General features: G+C 40.5%; 1 protein-coding gene across 1 annotated transcript in view; it reads right to left on the minus strand.

Moving 5' to 3' along the window:
- LOC143030414 (receptor-type tyrosine-protein phosphatase alpha-like) overlaps positions 1–16517 on the minus strand; it is a 292993-nt gene that overhangs the window by 239458 nt on the left and 37018 nt on the right. Inside the window, exons 3-4 of the mRNA XM_076193561.1 lie at positions 15505–15687; positions 4858–4914 (exon numbers count right to left, since the gene is read on the minus strand). Coding sequence (XP_076049676.1) covers positions 4858–4909 — 52 coding nt within the window. The 5' untranslated portion in view covers positions 4910–4914; positions 15505–15687. The remainder of the gene's footprint in view (positions 1–4857; positions 4915–15504; positions 15688–16517) is intronic.

Raw genomic sequence — 16517 nt, forward strand, 5'->3', positions numbered from 1 at the left:
TTATTCTAGTTTTGTTCTTTCTTCAGGGAGTAAAAAAAAAAAAAAAAAAAAATCCCAATATTAGGGTGGTGTCCAACAACCTGTGGCTCAAATGTCCTATGCCATCCTTCGAGCGAATTATTTGGTTTTTGTAAAGAATGTAAAAAGGTTTTCGTAAACATCACCAATTATAATGAAAACATTGAAAATGGGAATTACTGATGTTGGGTCGATATATTGTCGTCAGGTTATCTGGGACTGACTTAAACTCCGATGACAAGATGTCTTGTCATTTGGTCAAATAAAACAAAAAATCATAAAACACCAAAATGTTTGATCAAACACCAGAAAAATATGACGTCAGTCCTCCTCGCTTCGTTCGCGAGCGAAGCGAGGAGGACTGACGTCATATTTTTCTGGTGTTTGATCAAACATTTTGGTGTTTTATGATTTTTTGTTTTATTTGACCAAATGACAAGACATCTTGTCATCGGAGTTTAATGGGTTAAGGAATGGAGACCCATAGAATGTACTAGACGTGAGCAGAACCTCCCACAGACAGTTCAGACAGTCGCGGACGGTTCAGTCAGTCCCGGATAACCTGACGACAATATATCGACCCTACATCAGTGGTTCTCATTTTCTATGTTTTCATTATAATGGGTGATATTATTATTGTTGTTGGGATTTATTCATATCTTTATTCATCAGTTGTTTTCATTTTCTATATAATCTTTATTTCTATAATTACAATTGGTATCGATATTTTTCTTGTTAATTCATTACTAAACACTATGTGACCTTTCGCAGTGAGCAAGTTGATACCAGAGACCGCCAGATTTTGTAATTCTTGCCGGAAAATAAATACTTTTTTTGGGCAAGTTTTATAAGCTTACAGAGGTGTATCGTTGTACATTATTGTGTTTGAAATACAAGTCAATTAATTTCATGATTGCAAACGGCATATAGTATTGTTTGGGCCTCTATAATCACAGATGATATTCGTAAAACAGCCTATAATTGTATCAAGCCAAGCAATTTGTCATTTTCTACCGACTTCAATGGACGTATACTGATATATACTTTCATTTGAATGCACCAATCATTAGGGAAATCCATGTAATGTATCGGAAATATAATTTTGGATCGAAAACTTATTTTTTTCGATACGATAAACTTTGTCTCCCTCTTATTTTTTCTTGAATCTGACGTGCAGATTGCCACGGCACACGTATAATTAGTCATATCTGTTTGAAAATAGCTCCCAGCAGATCTAAGAGGCTATTTTTTTTTTTACAAAAATTTTGTTAACTTCGTACGTCCGCCACCACTGTTGTTTTTATTCCATTATCTTCATATACAGGACGTGACAGTGATATCCATTATTTTTCAACACTCGGATAAAATGCACAAACCGAAATCAATATCCTCTTATTTTTACTGCTCATAGTTACTTCAGTAAAAATAATTAAAAAATAATAACCTATTTTTAGTTTTACCTTATAATCAAATTAACAAAGCCTTATCACACACAAGTAAGTAAAAATTGTAACATTATGAGTCATGTTTTTAATTTTGAATACATTTATGCAGCAATTTATGGCGTATCTTTTTTTTTTTAATATTGGTTTCCAAATTAGCTGAGTCACCCCTTTGCCTTGTGAATTCCGAGACAATTGAAAATTCTAGCGCTAATAGGAATCTACGAGCCTGACTGCGAAAGGTCCCATTCATCAGTAGTTCTCATTTTCCATGTTTTCATTATAATTGGTGATGTTTACGAAAACCCTTTCACATTCTTTAGCAAAAAACAAATAATTCACTTGAAGGATGGCATAGGACATTTGAGACACAGGTTGCTGGACACCACCCTAATATTTGGAAGTTTTTCGACTGCCTGAAGAAAGAACAAAACTATAATAAAGTCAAAGTCGATCATTACTTGGCTGGTACTTCATCTCAACCACAAAGAAAGAAAAAAAAAAAAATATCGTGACTCTCCTGAACGGATAGAAAAACATTGTAGAAAGATATCCTTCATATAGCAACGTCGTTGATGATTTGCGGGCAATAGCCCATAATCTAGCTTTCTAATTTTAAGTAAACCAATTTATAATTTTAAATTTATTTTATACTAATTTGTCATTTTCAATAGTTCTGTCATTAAAGAACTTTATCTATTCTTGATAAATACTACATACATATACCAAGGCTTTTCCCCCTTTACAATGGAGGTAGCCAAAAAGGAAAAGGCATAAAATATTTCCCACCCATTCCATCCCTGGATACACTCCACACCCGTCCACCCTCCCTCTTATCATAGCACCTCCTGGATGACGGGTCATCCCTGCACCTTGTCCACTGCCCTGGGTCAGAAGCAGTGTCACAAGACACAGCACATCCACAGCAAGGCAGCTTTATTAACCCATTCAACTCCGATGACAAGATGTCTTGTCATTTGGTCAAATAAAACAAAAAATCATAAAACACCAAAATGTTTGATCAAACACCAGAAAAATATGACGTCAGTCCTCGCTTCGCTGCGAGCGAAGCGAGGATTGACGTCATATTTTTCTGGTGTTTGATCAAACATTTTGGTGTTTTATGATTTTTTGTTTTATTTGACCAAATGACAAGACATCTTGTCATCGGAGTTGAATGGGTTAAATCGGCGACCCCCAATTGCATAAAAGGAGACGGGGAGAAATCCCTTCGGGCTGCGTCAAATTTTGCTCACACATACTACCTCACCCCAAGGACACGAGGAAATTTTTTCTACATATCAGCGGGTTGTTCAAAACATTCAAAAACTCAAACTTTTGTTTAAAGATCTTAGAACTAGATATCAAATAATAAATGGTACATCAAAATATGACTCTTATTGGTAATTGTGTTACTTATAAAATATTGTACCCTAAAAGATACGTTTTTACGGCGTAGAAAAAAAACGGTACGCTAAAGTTTCAGCTTTCTTTTAGCGATAATAATATATTAAAAAAAAAAAGGAATTTTTATATCTTACTGAATATGTTAGGGCATGGGGGCCTTATATACATTCAAGAATAAAAAAAAAACTAGAACCAACATTTTGTCAAAGTTTGACAAGTATATCTTGCTATGAAAGTCTGCACACGCCCGAGGAAAATGTATGCCCCGGTATGGCAACACTCCCATTCTACACGACAGTGTAGAAAACGCGGCAACCCTGCTCCTGCCTCCAAGGTAGTCAAAAACAACCTGCCTACACGCAGGGACGTCCTCACTCACTTGAGGGCAGGGATGATCTTCTCGGAAGCGAATTCCAGTGTGTCCAATTTTGGTAATGTCCGATTTTCAAAAGAGGCATTGAGTCTGTATTGATCCATCAAATGGAATAAGACATCCTGTTTGAGCAAAGGTCACCAGAATACTGCCTATTACACCACTTATGAGATTTGCTTCGTCCAAGAGGGCGCAATGCCCTATCATGAATACAACTCTAAGGTTAGTCTTCATGTTGAAGGTATGTAGCAAGAGACTACCAGCACAGGCAAAGAAGCCAGATGAAGAAGAAGAAAAACACAATTTGATAAGTACAAGTATTGTTGACGTCATCCGGTCAGGGAAGATAACGAATGACGTCTACTTAACAAAGTCAATCCAGTTCTCGCTAAATCTCTTGCACTGGGATGAGAGGTCTTCAAAGTTTCACTGGATCCCCAGTCATGTTGGGATCCTAGGGAACACTATTGCGAATACTGCTGCCAAGGCAGCGACGTGGTTCAGCAAAGCCACACAGTCCCTGGCACCCACGATCACATAGATCAAGGGAGTTAGCATCAAGGAAGCCATATTGATGGCCAGGGCTGGCCAGAGCAGCAACGCTTCAGAATCAGCGCTGTGATACTACCTTGTCACTCACTAGGTACAAGGCAGCCCACCTGCCTTGTACCTGGTAAAAGGGTAGAATCTATCTTCCACAGGATCTGCCTTAGGTGTTGTTGTGTGTGGCAAGTATTCCACGTGGGGAGAGACGGTTATGAATGCTGCAAACTTTGTGGGGCCGGCCGCAGAGAAACAGTTCCCCCCACTACTACTACTACTACCTGCTAAAATGCAGAGCCACAGCCACTCTTCACCCAGTTCTTAGCCCGCCACTCACTCACTTCAGCAGGGCGGCACGGCATCTCACTATTCAACACGTCATGGAAGACTGCATTATACACAATCATGCGCGCAAACAACACAACATACACTCCGTAAAGGATTTGTGGGAAAACCCCGTTTTGGCCGTGGCATTCCTTGGGGAGGGAGACGGGACTGCTCGGACAGACAGACAGTCTAGGGAAGAACAACAACAACAACAACAAGAACAACCTGAGGCGGCGTCAGGTGGAGGATGTGTCCCCAAGAAGCTGAGGGTTACCTCTCGGAGGTAACCCTCACCTTCTTGGGGACACATCCTCCACCTGACGCCGCCTCAGGTTGTTCTTGTTGTTGTTCTTGTTGTTGTTCCCTAGACTGTCTGTCCGAGCAGTCCTCCCGTCTCCCCAAGGAATGCCACGGCCAAAACGGGGTTTTCCCACAAATCCTTTACGGAGTGTATGTTGTGTTGTTTGCGCGCATGATTGTGTATAATGTAGTTTTCCATGACGTGTTGAATGGTATGGGGTGAAGTGTTACATCCTGGGCAGTTGTCCACAATCCGGTCAACCTGAGGTTGAGGGGTGTCCTTCCTGATCTCCTCTGAATATCGCTACTCCTAACAGTGATATCATGTAGACACCACCACCTGTTTCATGTATGAACTGTTCTGGACTGCTGCAAGGCTGAGGCCCGAATGGGTGACAGCCCCGCAAACCTTAAATAATAACAAGAATAAATAAAAACACTCCTTACTTATTGTAATCCTTGACAAGCCACATCTCAGGAGGTAATCCATGGTGCCCATCTACCCTGAAAATTAGATAAATACAAATTTTAGCTTTTATATTTAAATCTGTCAGTTAACTGTAATAGTTTGTTTTTTTTTATCTATTATTATCATTATTTCTGATAAGCCAGACAGTCTCAATTAACTGTGGGAAGACTTTACATCTAACTGTGCTTACCCCTCTCACAGATAATGGTACTTCATATTTTCTGGTCGATATTCATGGGGCACAGTAACGATACATTCACATACCTAAGTCCCTTTCCCCTTTGAAAATGGGGTGACCCTTTCATGACATACACCCATATGTTGTCCCTTTATACCTCGCCTCCCCGTCCCTGGCTCACTCCCCTGATCAAAAGCATTACAACAAGACACAACACATTCACCTCAAACGGTGTTTACTTTGCCAAAGCTGCTGGAATATGTCATTTTCAGACAAGATGCCCAAGCTAAAACCAAAAGCTAATTCAAAACTAATTATGATGGAGAAAAAGACAGGACCTTATAAATGTAGCTCCTTCTATGCATATTACCATTATGTAAGTAAAATACATACATGCATTAACACAACTCTTGGCAATCTCTTACGCTTTTTCTCAAGGGTGGCGAATATTCTGTATAAAAGAGAGAGATGGGTGGATTGTATTTACCTAGTTATAGTATACAAAGTCGGAGCCGTGCTCAGTGTCCAGTTTCCTTGCCTCCGTTCATAAATGATAATAATAAATTTGTTTGTGGTGCTGGCTTAAATTATATTTTCACCCAGTTTTTTCCCATATGTCTAGCCTACACTTGTAGGTGAAAAGTTATACTGAATAACGCCTTTGGCAAGGAACTTTACAAACTGCAGTACTACTGCGGAAACTGGGGTATATATGAGACTTCATAGGAAAATTACAAATGGTCCAGTCCTTAAGTTTATTCCATTCTCTGTCCAGTAATGTCGTTACACATTAGTAATTGCACTAAAAACCCACTATTATTTGGCTTTAAGAAAAGAAGGAAGTAACGAATTTCCGTATATTTCGATCACTTACTGTGATCCTCTTCAAGCGGAATACATAGACAAGAGAACATACATATCTTATATACAGATGAGAGAGGTAAAGTTAGGGAACATGGACAAAACATCTCATGTGACATCTATATTGTTACGCGGGTTATGTGGTAAATCGACCGCTTTTACAATGTAAGGAAATAATTTATTAACTGCCAAGGTGGTTATGTAATCTGGTGACCATTGGCCTTTTGAGATATTGAAATTCGGGAATTGTTTTATTAAAGAAACAATAAGCAAAAATCCAAGTTTGGTCACATTAATCAATCAAATCAGCCATCCTGAGTCAACAGCTGAACAATTAAAGGCCTCATTCATAGCATCCCATGATTCACACGACCGCGCCAACCTCTGCCACGTCACTCCTGCAAACTCCCCTCAGCTTGTCATAATTTGCACAACGACCGAAAAACAATCTCCTGCCGCGCATCTCCAACATATGCATATACTCGTAGATATATGTTTGGATAAATACATATATTCTATATTTGCTATATATCTCTTAAGCTCATCATTTGTATATTGTATGTAAATCTAGAATTTTAAAATAACTTATTGGATGCATAAACATCATGTAGGATTCAAGTTTATATCTATATACATATGCATATATACATACATACGCATATACATATATATGTGCGTATATGCGTAAATGCATATATGCGTATATATGTATATGCATATTCATGTATATGCCTATATGAATATGCCTATATATGTATATATAGGCATATACATATATAGGCATATACATATATACGCATTTACGCATATACACACACACACGCATATACACACATACGCACATACACACATACGCATATACACGCATACGCATAAACACACACGCATATACACACATACGCATATACACACGCATGTACACACACGCATACACACATATACGCATATACACACACGCATACTCACATGCATATACGCATATACACACATACGCATATACACACATACATGTATACATATATATACCAAGGCTTCTTCCCCCTTACAAGGGAGGTAGCCAAAAAGGGAAAGGCATAAAATCATTCTCACCCATTTCATCCCTGAATACACTCCACACCCCTCCACCCTCCCTCTTATCTGAGCACTTCCTGGATGACGGGTCATCCCTGCACCTTGTCCACTGCCCTGGGTCAGAGGCAGTAACGCAAGACACAGCACATCCACAGCAAGGCCGCTTCATTAAATCGGCGACCCACCCCTCTCCGCCCCCCCTTGCAAAAAAGGAGAGGACGGGGAGAAATCCCTTCGGGCTGCGTCAAATTTTGCTCACACATACTACCTCACCCCCACCCACCCCCGCCCATTCCACCTCATGCAATCACAACATCATCCATATACAACAATTCTCCATTCATTCCTGTCTTCTGTCCTCTCCCGTCCTTCCTCAACAAACATTCCCCTCCTCCCCAAACCCCCCTTCACCCCATCCATCCACCTCATCCTAGGACGTCCCCTCATGTTCACTCCCTCCACATCTGCCTTCCATACCTCTTTTACTAGTCTTTCTTCACTCATTCTTTCCATGTGTCCAAACCATCCTAATATTCTTTCATCAACCCTATCTCCCAGCTCCTTTTCCACCCCTGTTCTCCTCCTCACCTCCTCGTTTCTCACTCTATCTAGCCTAGTAACCCCCATCATACTTCTCAGACACCTCATCTCAAACACATTCAAACTCCTTCTCTCTTCTTCTCTTATGTTCCATGTTTCTGCCCCATATAGTGGTGTTGGCACAATCACTCTTTCATACAGTCTCCTCTTCGCATCCATTCCCAAATGTCTATTCCTCATTACACTCTTTAATCCACCAAGGCATTTACTCGCTTCTCTCAATCTACATTCTACCTCCACCTTCACTCCACCTTTTCCTGCCACATTTGCACCCAAGTATCTAAAACTATCCACTTCCTCCAGTAGCTCTCCCTTAATGCTCACTTCCAGTCTACTGCCACTTTCACCCCTTGTACATCTCATCACCTTACTTTTACCCACATTTATCTTTAGCTTTTTTCTATCACATACTCTCCTAAACCCTGCCACCAACTTCCTCGGTCCCTCCTCCGATCCTGCCACAAGCGCAGTGTCGTCCGCAAACAACAGCTGGCTCACCTCCCACTTTTCTCCATTTTCTTTAACCATCTCCAATCCCTTTCCCACTACCCTTGCATTTACCTCTCGCACCACCCCATCCATGTATAAGTTGAACAGCCAGGGCGACATAACACATCCTTGACGCAGTCCCACCTTTACCTCAAACCACTCACTCTCTCCATTTCCAATCCTGACACAAGCTCTACTACTCTCATAAAAACTCTTGATAGCTCCCAAAAGCTTTCCTCCTATCCCGTATATCTGCATAAATCCCACAGTGCCTTTCTGTCTACCCTATCGTAGGCCTTTTCCAGATCCATAAAAGCCCAGAAAACATCCTTCCCCTTTCCTATAGCTTTCTCACATATCTGTCTTACCACAAGGGTCTGATCTACACAACCTCTACCTGTCCTAAATCTACACTATTCCTCACCAATTACTCCTGTTCCTCTCCTAATCCTCTCAATCAAGATCCTCCCAGCCTTCCCAACTACACTCAACAAGCTAATCCCTCTGAAACTACTACATTCACACTTGTCCCCTTTTCCCTTGTAAAGAGGAATTATACAGGTACTCCTCCAGTCCTCCGGCACTCTACTCTCTCTCCAGCAAACATTAAATAACCTCACCAACCAGTCCACCATCACGGTACCTCCCTTTTTCAGACATTCTGCATGGCATCCATCCAGACCAGGTGCCTTACCTGCTTTCATCATCTTAACAACTGCCTTCACCTCATCCTTCCTTATTTCTCCTCCATTCTCCTCACTCATCACTCTCATTTTCTTCGCATTTCCCACTGCAGCTATCTTTCCTTCCCTATCCCCCTTCACATTTAGCAACTCTCTAAAATATTCTGCCCATCTTCCCCTTACTGCCTTCTCTTCCATTATCATCTCTCCATCTGCACCTTTAACCTTTTCTTCTCTACTTGATTCGCCTCATCTTCCTCTCTTAATTTCTTTCCAAAACATCTTATTATTACTTTCAAAATTTTCTGTCATACTCCTACCCCATTTCACATCTGCTCTCCTCTTTGCAACCTTTACCTTTTGCTTTACTTCTCTTTTCTTTTCTTTGTACGTCTCATATGACTCCCTCGTCCTATTTTGTAACCAATCTGTGAAAGCTCGCTTCTTCTCTTCTACAACCTTCTTTCTTTCCTCATCCCACCATTCACTACCCTTTCTTCTATTTCCCCCTGTCCTTCTTGTTCCACACACCATCCTTGCACACTTTATGACTCTCTCCTTGAACCATCCCCATTCCTCCTCCACACCCAACTCTACTCTATCCTTTACTCCATCCCACTCCTCCTTCAGCTTCTTTCCTTACTCCTTCTCATTTTCCTTTTCATTCAAAGAGTTCACTCTAAGAACCTCCCTACCTTTTGTCCCTTTCCTCTTTCTCCACCTATCCTCCACTCTCAACTTACCTTCCACCAAAGAATTATCTGATATTCCCCCACCCTCTCCCCTTAGCACATGTACATCCTTAACTCTTCCTATCATAATCCTATTTACCACTACAAAATCCATTAGCGCTCTATCTACCACCCTTCCCTCCACCACCCTCTCCCATGTGTACTTATGCTTGACTTTCTTGCGAAACACTGTATTTGCAATACATACACATATACATATACACACATACGCATTATATACGCATATACACACATACGCATATACATACATACGCATAAACACATACATATATACGCATATACGCATATACATATGTACATATACGCATATACATACGCATATACACACATACGCATTATATACGCATATACACACATACGCATATACATACATACGCATAAACACATACATATATACGCATATACATATGTACATATACGCATATACATACGCATATACACACATATGCATAAACACATATACATACATACGCATATACGTATATACATATATACATATACACATATATACACATGTAAATGCGTAAATACGTATATGCGTAAATGAATATGTGTATATGCGTAAATGCGTATATGCGTGTGTATATATACACATATATATACATGTAAATGCGTAAATGCGTATATGTGTATATGCGTAAATGCGTAAGTGCGTATATGTGTAATTGTGTATATATGTATATGCCTATATATGTATATGTGCATATATAGGCATATACACATATATGTATATACGCATATACGCATTTACGTATATAGGCATTTACGCATATACGTATTTACGCATATACACCCACTTATAAACGCACGCACATACACACATACGCATTTACGCATATACACACATACGCATTCACGCATATACACACATACGCATATACACACATACGCATATACGCACATGCACATATACACACCTACGCATATGTGTATATGTGTGTATGTGTATGTGTATGTGTGTGTGTGTGTATGTTGTGTGCCTATGTGTGTGTGTGTATGTGTGTGTATGTATGTGTGTATGTATGTGTATATATATGTATATGTATGTGTATGTGTATGTATGTGTATGTATGTGTATGTACGTGTATGTATGTGTGTGTATGTGTGTGCATGTGTGTCTATATGTATGTATGTATATATGTGTATATGTATGTGTATGTGTATGTGTGTGTATATGTATGTATATGTATATGTGTACGTGTATGTATGTGTATGTGTATGTATGTGTGTGTATGTGTGTGTATTTGTGTGCATGTGTATCTATATGTATGTATATATGTGTATATGTATGTGTATGTGCGTGTATATGTATGTATATGTATGTGCATGTATGTGTATGTATGTGTATGTGTATGTATGTGTGTGTATGTATGTATATGTGTACGCATGTGTATGTATGTGTATGTATGTGTATGTATATATGTGTATGTGTGTATGTATGTTTGTATGTGTATGTGTGTTTGTATGTGTATGTGTGTATGTGTATGTGTGTATGTATGTGTATGTGTGTTTCTATGTGTATGTGTGTATGTATTTGTATGTGTGTATGTATGTGTATGTGTGTATGTATATATGTATACACACATACATACACACACACACACACACGCGCGCGCGCACACACACACACATGCACACACACACACACACACACACACACACACACACACATAAAACTTGTGGCGCGGTTGGTAGGTTTGTAGTTTCCGGCTACCACTACGGAAGTCCGAGATCGAATCCCGCCCAGGACTGAAATAATTTAAGTATCGCTGCGTTGCGGGTTGTTACTCCAACTCTCTTGGGCGGGGAGTTGTGTTTGTGTGTGTGTGCGTGTGCGTGTGTGTGTGTGTGTGTGTGTGTGTGTGTGTGTGTGTGTGTGTGTGTGTGTGTAAGGTCACAGTATTACCCATAGATCGGTCATACGAGCCCCTTAGCTCTCATCCGGGAGGTTAATAGCTGTCAATCACGAATCCAACACGTGATGCAAGACCAAGACCATGATGAATCACACACACACACACACACACACACACACACACACACACACACACACACACACACACACACACACACACATACACACACACACACACACACACACACACACACATTCACCAATAGATGAGATTAAAAGGAACTGGACGTTTGAACGACATTAACCCATTCAACTCCGATGACAAGATGTCTTGTCATTTGGTCAAATAAAACAAAAAATCATAAAACACCAAAATGTTTGATCAAACACCAGAAAAATATGACGTCAGTCCTCGCTTCGCTGCGAGCGAAGCGAGGATTGACGTCATATTTTTCTGGTGTTTGATCAAACATTTTGGTGTTTTATGATTTTTTGTTTTATTTGACCAAATGACAAGACATCTTGTCATCGGAGTTGAACGACATTAATAAAAAGTACAATTTCCTCTACATGATTATGAATCCAGAGACAAAGAACAGCGTAAGGTCAGAGACGGGACCCTTCCAAGAAAATGTCGCTTATCCTGTTTACTACAACTAGGTGAATACACACAAACACACACACACACACACACACACACGACTCGGTGGCGTAGTTGGTAGAGCGCTGAACTGCCACCATAGCGGCCCGCAGTTCTTGGTTCGAATCCTTCCCAGGGCCGAAATTATTTCGGTACCGCTGCGCTTCGGGTCGTTACTCTGACTCTCGTGGGCGGGGAGTTGGGTGTGTGTGTGTGTGTGCAAGGTCATAACATTACCCATAGATCGGACCTACGAGCTCTGAGCTCTCTTCCAGGAGGGAAATAGCTGTCGATCACGAGCCCAACACGTGATCCAAAAACCAAGTGAATAAACACACACACACACACGCGCGCGCGCGCGCGACTCAATGGCGCAGTGGTAGAGTTCCTGGCCATCACCACGGCGGTCCGAGTTCGAATTCCACCCAGGGCTGAAATGATTTCGGTATCGCTGCGCTGCGAGTCGTTACTCCAATTCTCGTGGGCGGGGAGTTGTGTGTGTGTGTGTGTGTGTGTGTGTGTGTGTGTGTGTGTGTGTGTGTGTGTGTGTGTGTGTGTGTGTGTGTGTGTGCGTGCGTGTAAGGTCACAGCATTAACCATTAATCGGTCATATATGAGCTCTGAACTCTCTTTCGGAAGGGAAATAGCTGTTGATCACGAGTTCAGCACGTGATCCAAGTCCATGGTGAATCATACACACGCACACACACGTGCGGGGTCAAATGTGTACATGATCAGTGGAAATCAAGGCTATAGATTAAGTTAGAACTGTACATGAATTTGAAGCTAAACATGACAAAAGAAAATTAGAGAAGAAAATTAGAGAATAGGAGACGAAACCCGACGGACATTTCTCCTTTTCTATATACTTAGGTAAACACAATTAGGTAAATACATACGCACGCACGCACACACACGTACACACACACACGTACACACACACGTACACACACACACACACACCTCGCGAGTGTACGGACAAGGAGACATCCTGTGATATTTGAAGTAGATAAGAGAACAGTCCAGCAACCAATATTGACATCCGTTTGTGAATCTCACTACTGAATCACTCTGCCCAGAGGTCGAAATCCCTATGCATGGTTATACTCACATATATGCACAGAATTTGAGCCTGTGTATTTGCCCTATCACAGAAAGCCCCCCCCCCCCCCCGTATATATGTGTACAGATAAATAGATGATTATACGATAGTGCTAATGGTATCATAGCTTCGTTGGACGTAGAAAAGCTATTCACAAACATTCCAATTGAGCGCATTATCAACTACATTATTGACCGTGTTTACCATGACGACAGTACTCCCAACATAGCCATCCCAGAGTCCACGCTTCGTGGCATGCTTGATGGCCGAGTTGGAAGGTCACTGTCGCACTTGTCATGAGGATGCCTGGTTCGAGTCCTGGGCAGTACCACATTTCAATTTCAAGCATGCTGGCCTTTGATGGCTTAGAATTAAAGTGCATTGTGGTTGTTAAAATGTGTATATATATATACATATACATATATATATATAATATTTGTGTATTTTGGCAGCAACATCTCCCTAATGCATGTAGTATTAAATGCGACGGAAATCTCGGCGTTGATGATCTTTTTCTGAAGACTTTCAATTCTCCTGGAGAAGCGTTTTTCATCCTTACTTAACCCATTCAACTCCGATGACAAGATGTCTTGTCATTTGGTCAAATAAAACAAAAAATCATAAAACACCAAAATGTTTGATCAAACACCAGAAAAATATGACGTCAATCCTCGCTTCGCTGCGAGCGAAGCGAGGATTGACGTCATATTTTTCTGGTGTTTGATCAAACATTTTGGTGTTTTATGATTTTTTGTTTTATTTGACCAAATGACAAGACATCTTGTCATCGGAGTTGAATGGGTTAAGGAATACAGGAATTCTCCGAAAGTGTAGGGTGTAGAGACGAATAAAGTCGATTCTACTACTCACTAGCAGGACGTTTCGTAACTCTTGTTACATTTCCAACTGAATAAATCTTGTTACATGGGTTATAAAAAAAAAAAAACACTGGGAAAGGTCAATATGATACTACTGAGCAACTAAGTATATGGCGCTCCGTGGGGAGCCTTATCGGACGAGTGACGAGATAACTCTACTAGAGGAAAGGTCCGGGGATCAGCACTCTGGATGTTGATTGAGTGTGATCAATCTTTTATATAATGGACTTGCAATAAGGAAAGGCGATAGGCATCGTCATCCAGGTCCATGATTATGGTGCCTTTCACAAGTAGTTCTCTCGTCGGGGGGATCCCATAGTCGTGTAGGTTAAGGTGGTTCTTGAGGGATCCTGCTTGTAGGTGGCAAATGAGGCGTCTGGAGAGGCGAGTAGTCGACACATTCCCACACAAGAAGTACGAGTTCCACTGTCCTCGTGTTGACATGTATGCATGTAGATGACGTTTCTCCTCTAGAGGGATTCTGGGCGGAGGGAAGAGGTTGTTTCTTAATAAAAGGTTGGACGACGTCTTGGAATGGTAAAAGATAATAAAATGAAGACATTTAGCTTCGCGTATTGGGTTTACGTTGCGGCGGATGATAGTCTTCCTAACTCTTTCTTCAGTTTTATACGCCGATGTTATGTGGCATTTGTAAAACAGTTTTATGTCGTGTGTCTTGTTTGGGGCGTCGGGGTCAAGTCCAAAGTACCAACGGTCGATCGACTTCATCCTTGATAGATCTCTCAGCAATGTAGTTAGGGAAACCGCTGTTTACAAGAACTTGGGGGGTCCGTTCAAGTTCGTGGTGAACAGATGTCCAGTCTGAACAGTTGGTGAGCGCCCTCCTGACATACGCATATTAAATAGTGGACCTTTTGTATCTTACGGGGCACTCACTCTATCCATTTAAACACCGTCCATTGTTGGTTGATTTCACATAGACACTGGTTTTGTATCCAGAGTCACATTGGGAGACTTGTACATCTCGGAAAGGAAGCGAGCCGTTGATGCTAATTTCGGTGATGAAAACGAGGCCTGATTCTTCCACGAGTCCCTGGCGGATGTCTTCTAATTCATCAGCGCTACTGAACTTGAACAAGATGTCGTCTATATGACTACAGTAGATACTAGGCTTCTTCTCAGACAAGACCTTTTCTTCTATTGTTCCCATGAAGAACCTGACGAAGAAGACCCCAAGAGAGGATCTCATTGCCACGCCATTTGTCTGTACATACATGTGTCCTCTTGGGATTCTAAAAGGTATTTCTTTTGTGCACAGTCGGAGAAAAGAGCCTAGGGCGTGTTCAAGGATGCATGCCTTAAGGATGAGAAACGCCTCTTTAGAAGAACTGAAATTCTTCAGAAAAAGATAACGAACGCCAAGATTTCCGTCGCATCTAATATATATATATATATATATATATATATATATATATATATATATATATATATATATATATATACATACATACATACATACTATGGACATGGTTAGGAAGCTAAGTTTAGTACTTACTCCTAAGATGTACAGGAAACTCCAAGTGATTGACGCCGATGACGACGACGACGACGACGATGATGACAAAATCTTCTCGGCCACTTGGACACCCCCTTCTTGCACAAAGGACAACGGACAACTGAGAGTACATCCGCTCCCCATACTGCGTATTCTTTCGTTTGCTCCATGTCTTTACATCAGCTGTATAAAGCAAATGCTGTATTAAGAATAACACACTAGAATAATACATCAGTACATGAAATTATGTTAGACAATTTTAGCCGAGGGAATGAGGCTTTATATTATTCTAAAGCTAGAAAAGGCCTCCAAATCAGATAAATTTGCAAGCAATTCTAGTCGGCCAGGAGGTACAGAAATGGTGCCAAAATATCTCAAACCTAATAAATGAGAAACATTTCGAGACTGCTTCATTGACGACAAGTTCGTGGTATAGAGGATATACTTTACATTTGATATACAACGAAAAGAAAATACAAATCTACAAGTAAACACACTAAGGCAAGTGATACGATGATGATGATGATGATGATGATGATGATGATGATGATGATGATGATGATGATGATGATGATGATGATGATGATGATGATGATGATGATGATGATGATGATGATGATGATGATGATGATGATGATGATGATGATGATGATGATGATGATGATGATGATGATGATGATGATGATGATGATGATGATGATGATGATGATGATGATGATGATGATGATAGTAATAATAATAGTAATAACAATAATTTTACAAAGGGATGGCACAATACCTCATGACAGATTAAAGTATTCCTTGAATGTATAAAAATAAAAGACGACGAAGATACACAATAAACTACAGCGAGAGAGGGTGGAATAAGATATACTAAAATCCCTAAGAACCGTGACCATCCAACATTTTTCTTATCATGCTACTCCCTATATATAGTTATTCGAACCCACAGTGACATGTTGAAAATGAACGCTTGCTTGAACGCACATTGTCAAATATCCTGGGAACCACAT

This window comes from Oratosquilla oratoria, chromosome 12 (genome assembly GCF_046742065.1).
Source record: "Oratosquilla oratoria isolate Oo_2021 chromosome 12, ASM4674206v1, whole genome shotgun sequence".
In the NCBI taxonomy this organism is placed as follows: domain Eukaryota; kingdom Metazoa; phylum Arthropoda; class Malacostraca; order Stomatopoda; family Squillidae; genus Oratosquilla; species Oratosquilla oratoria.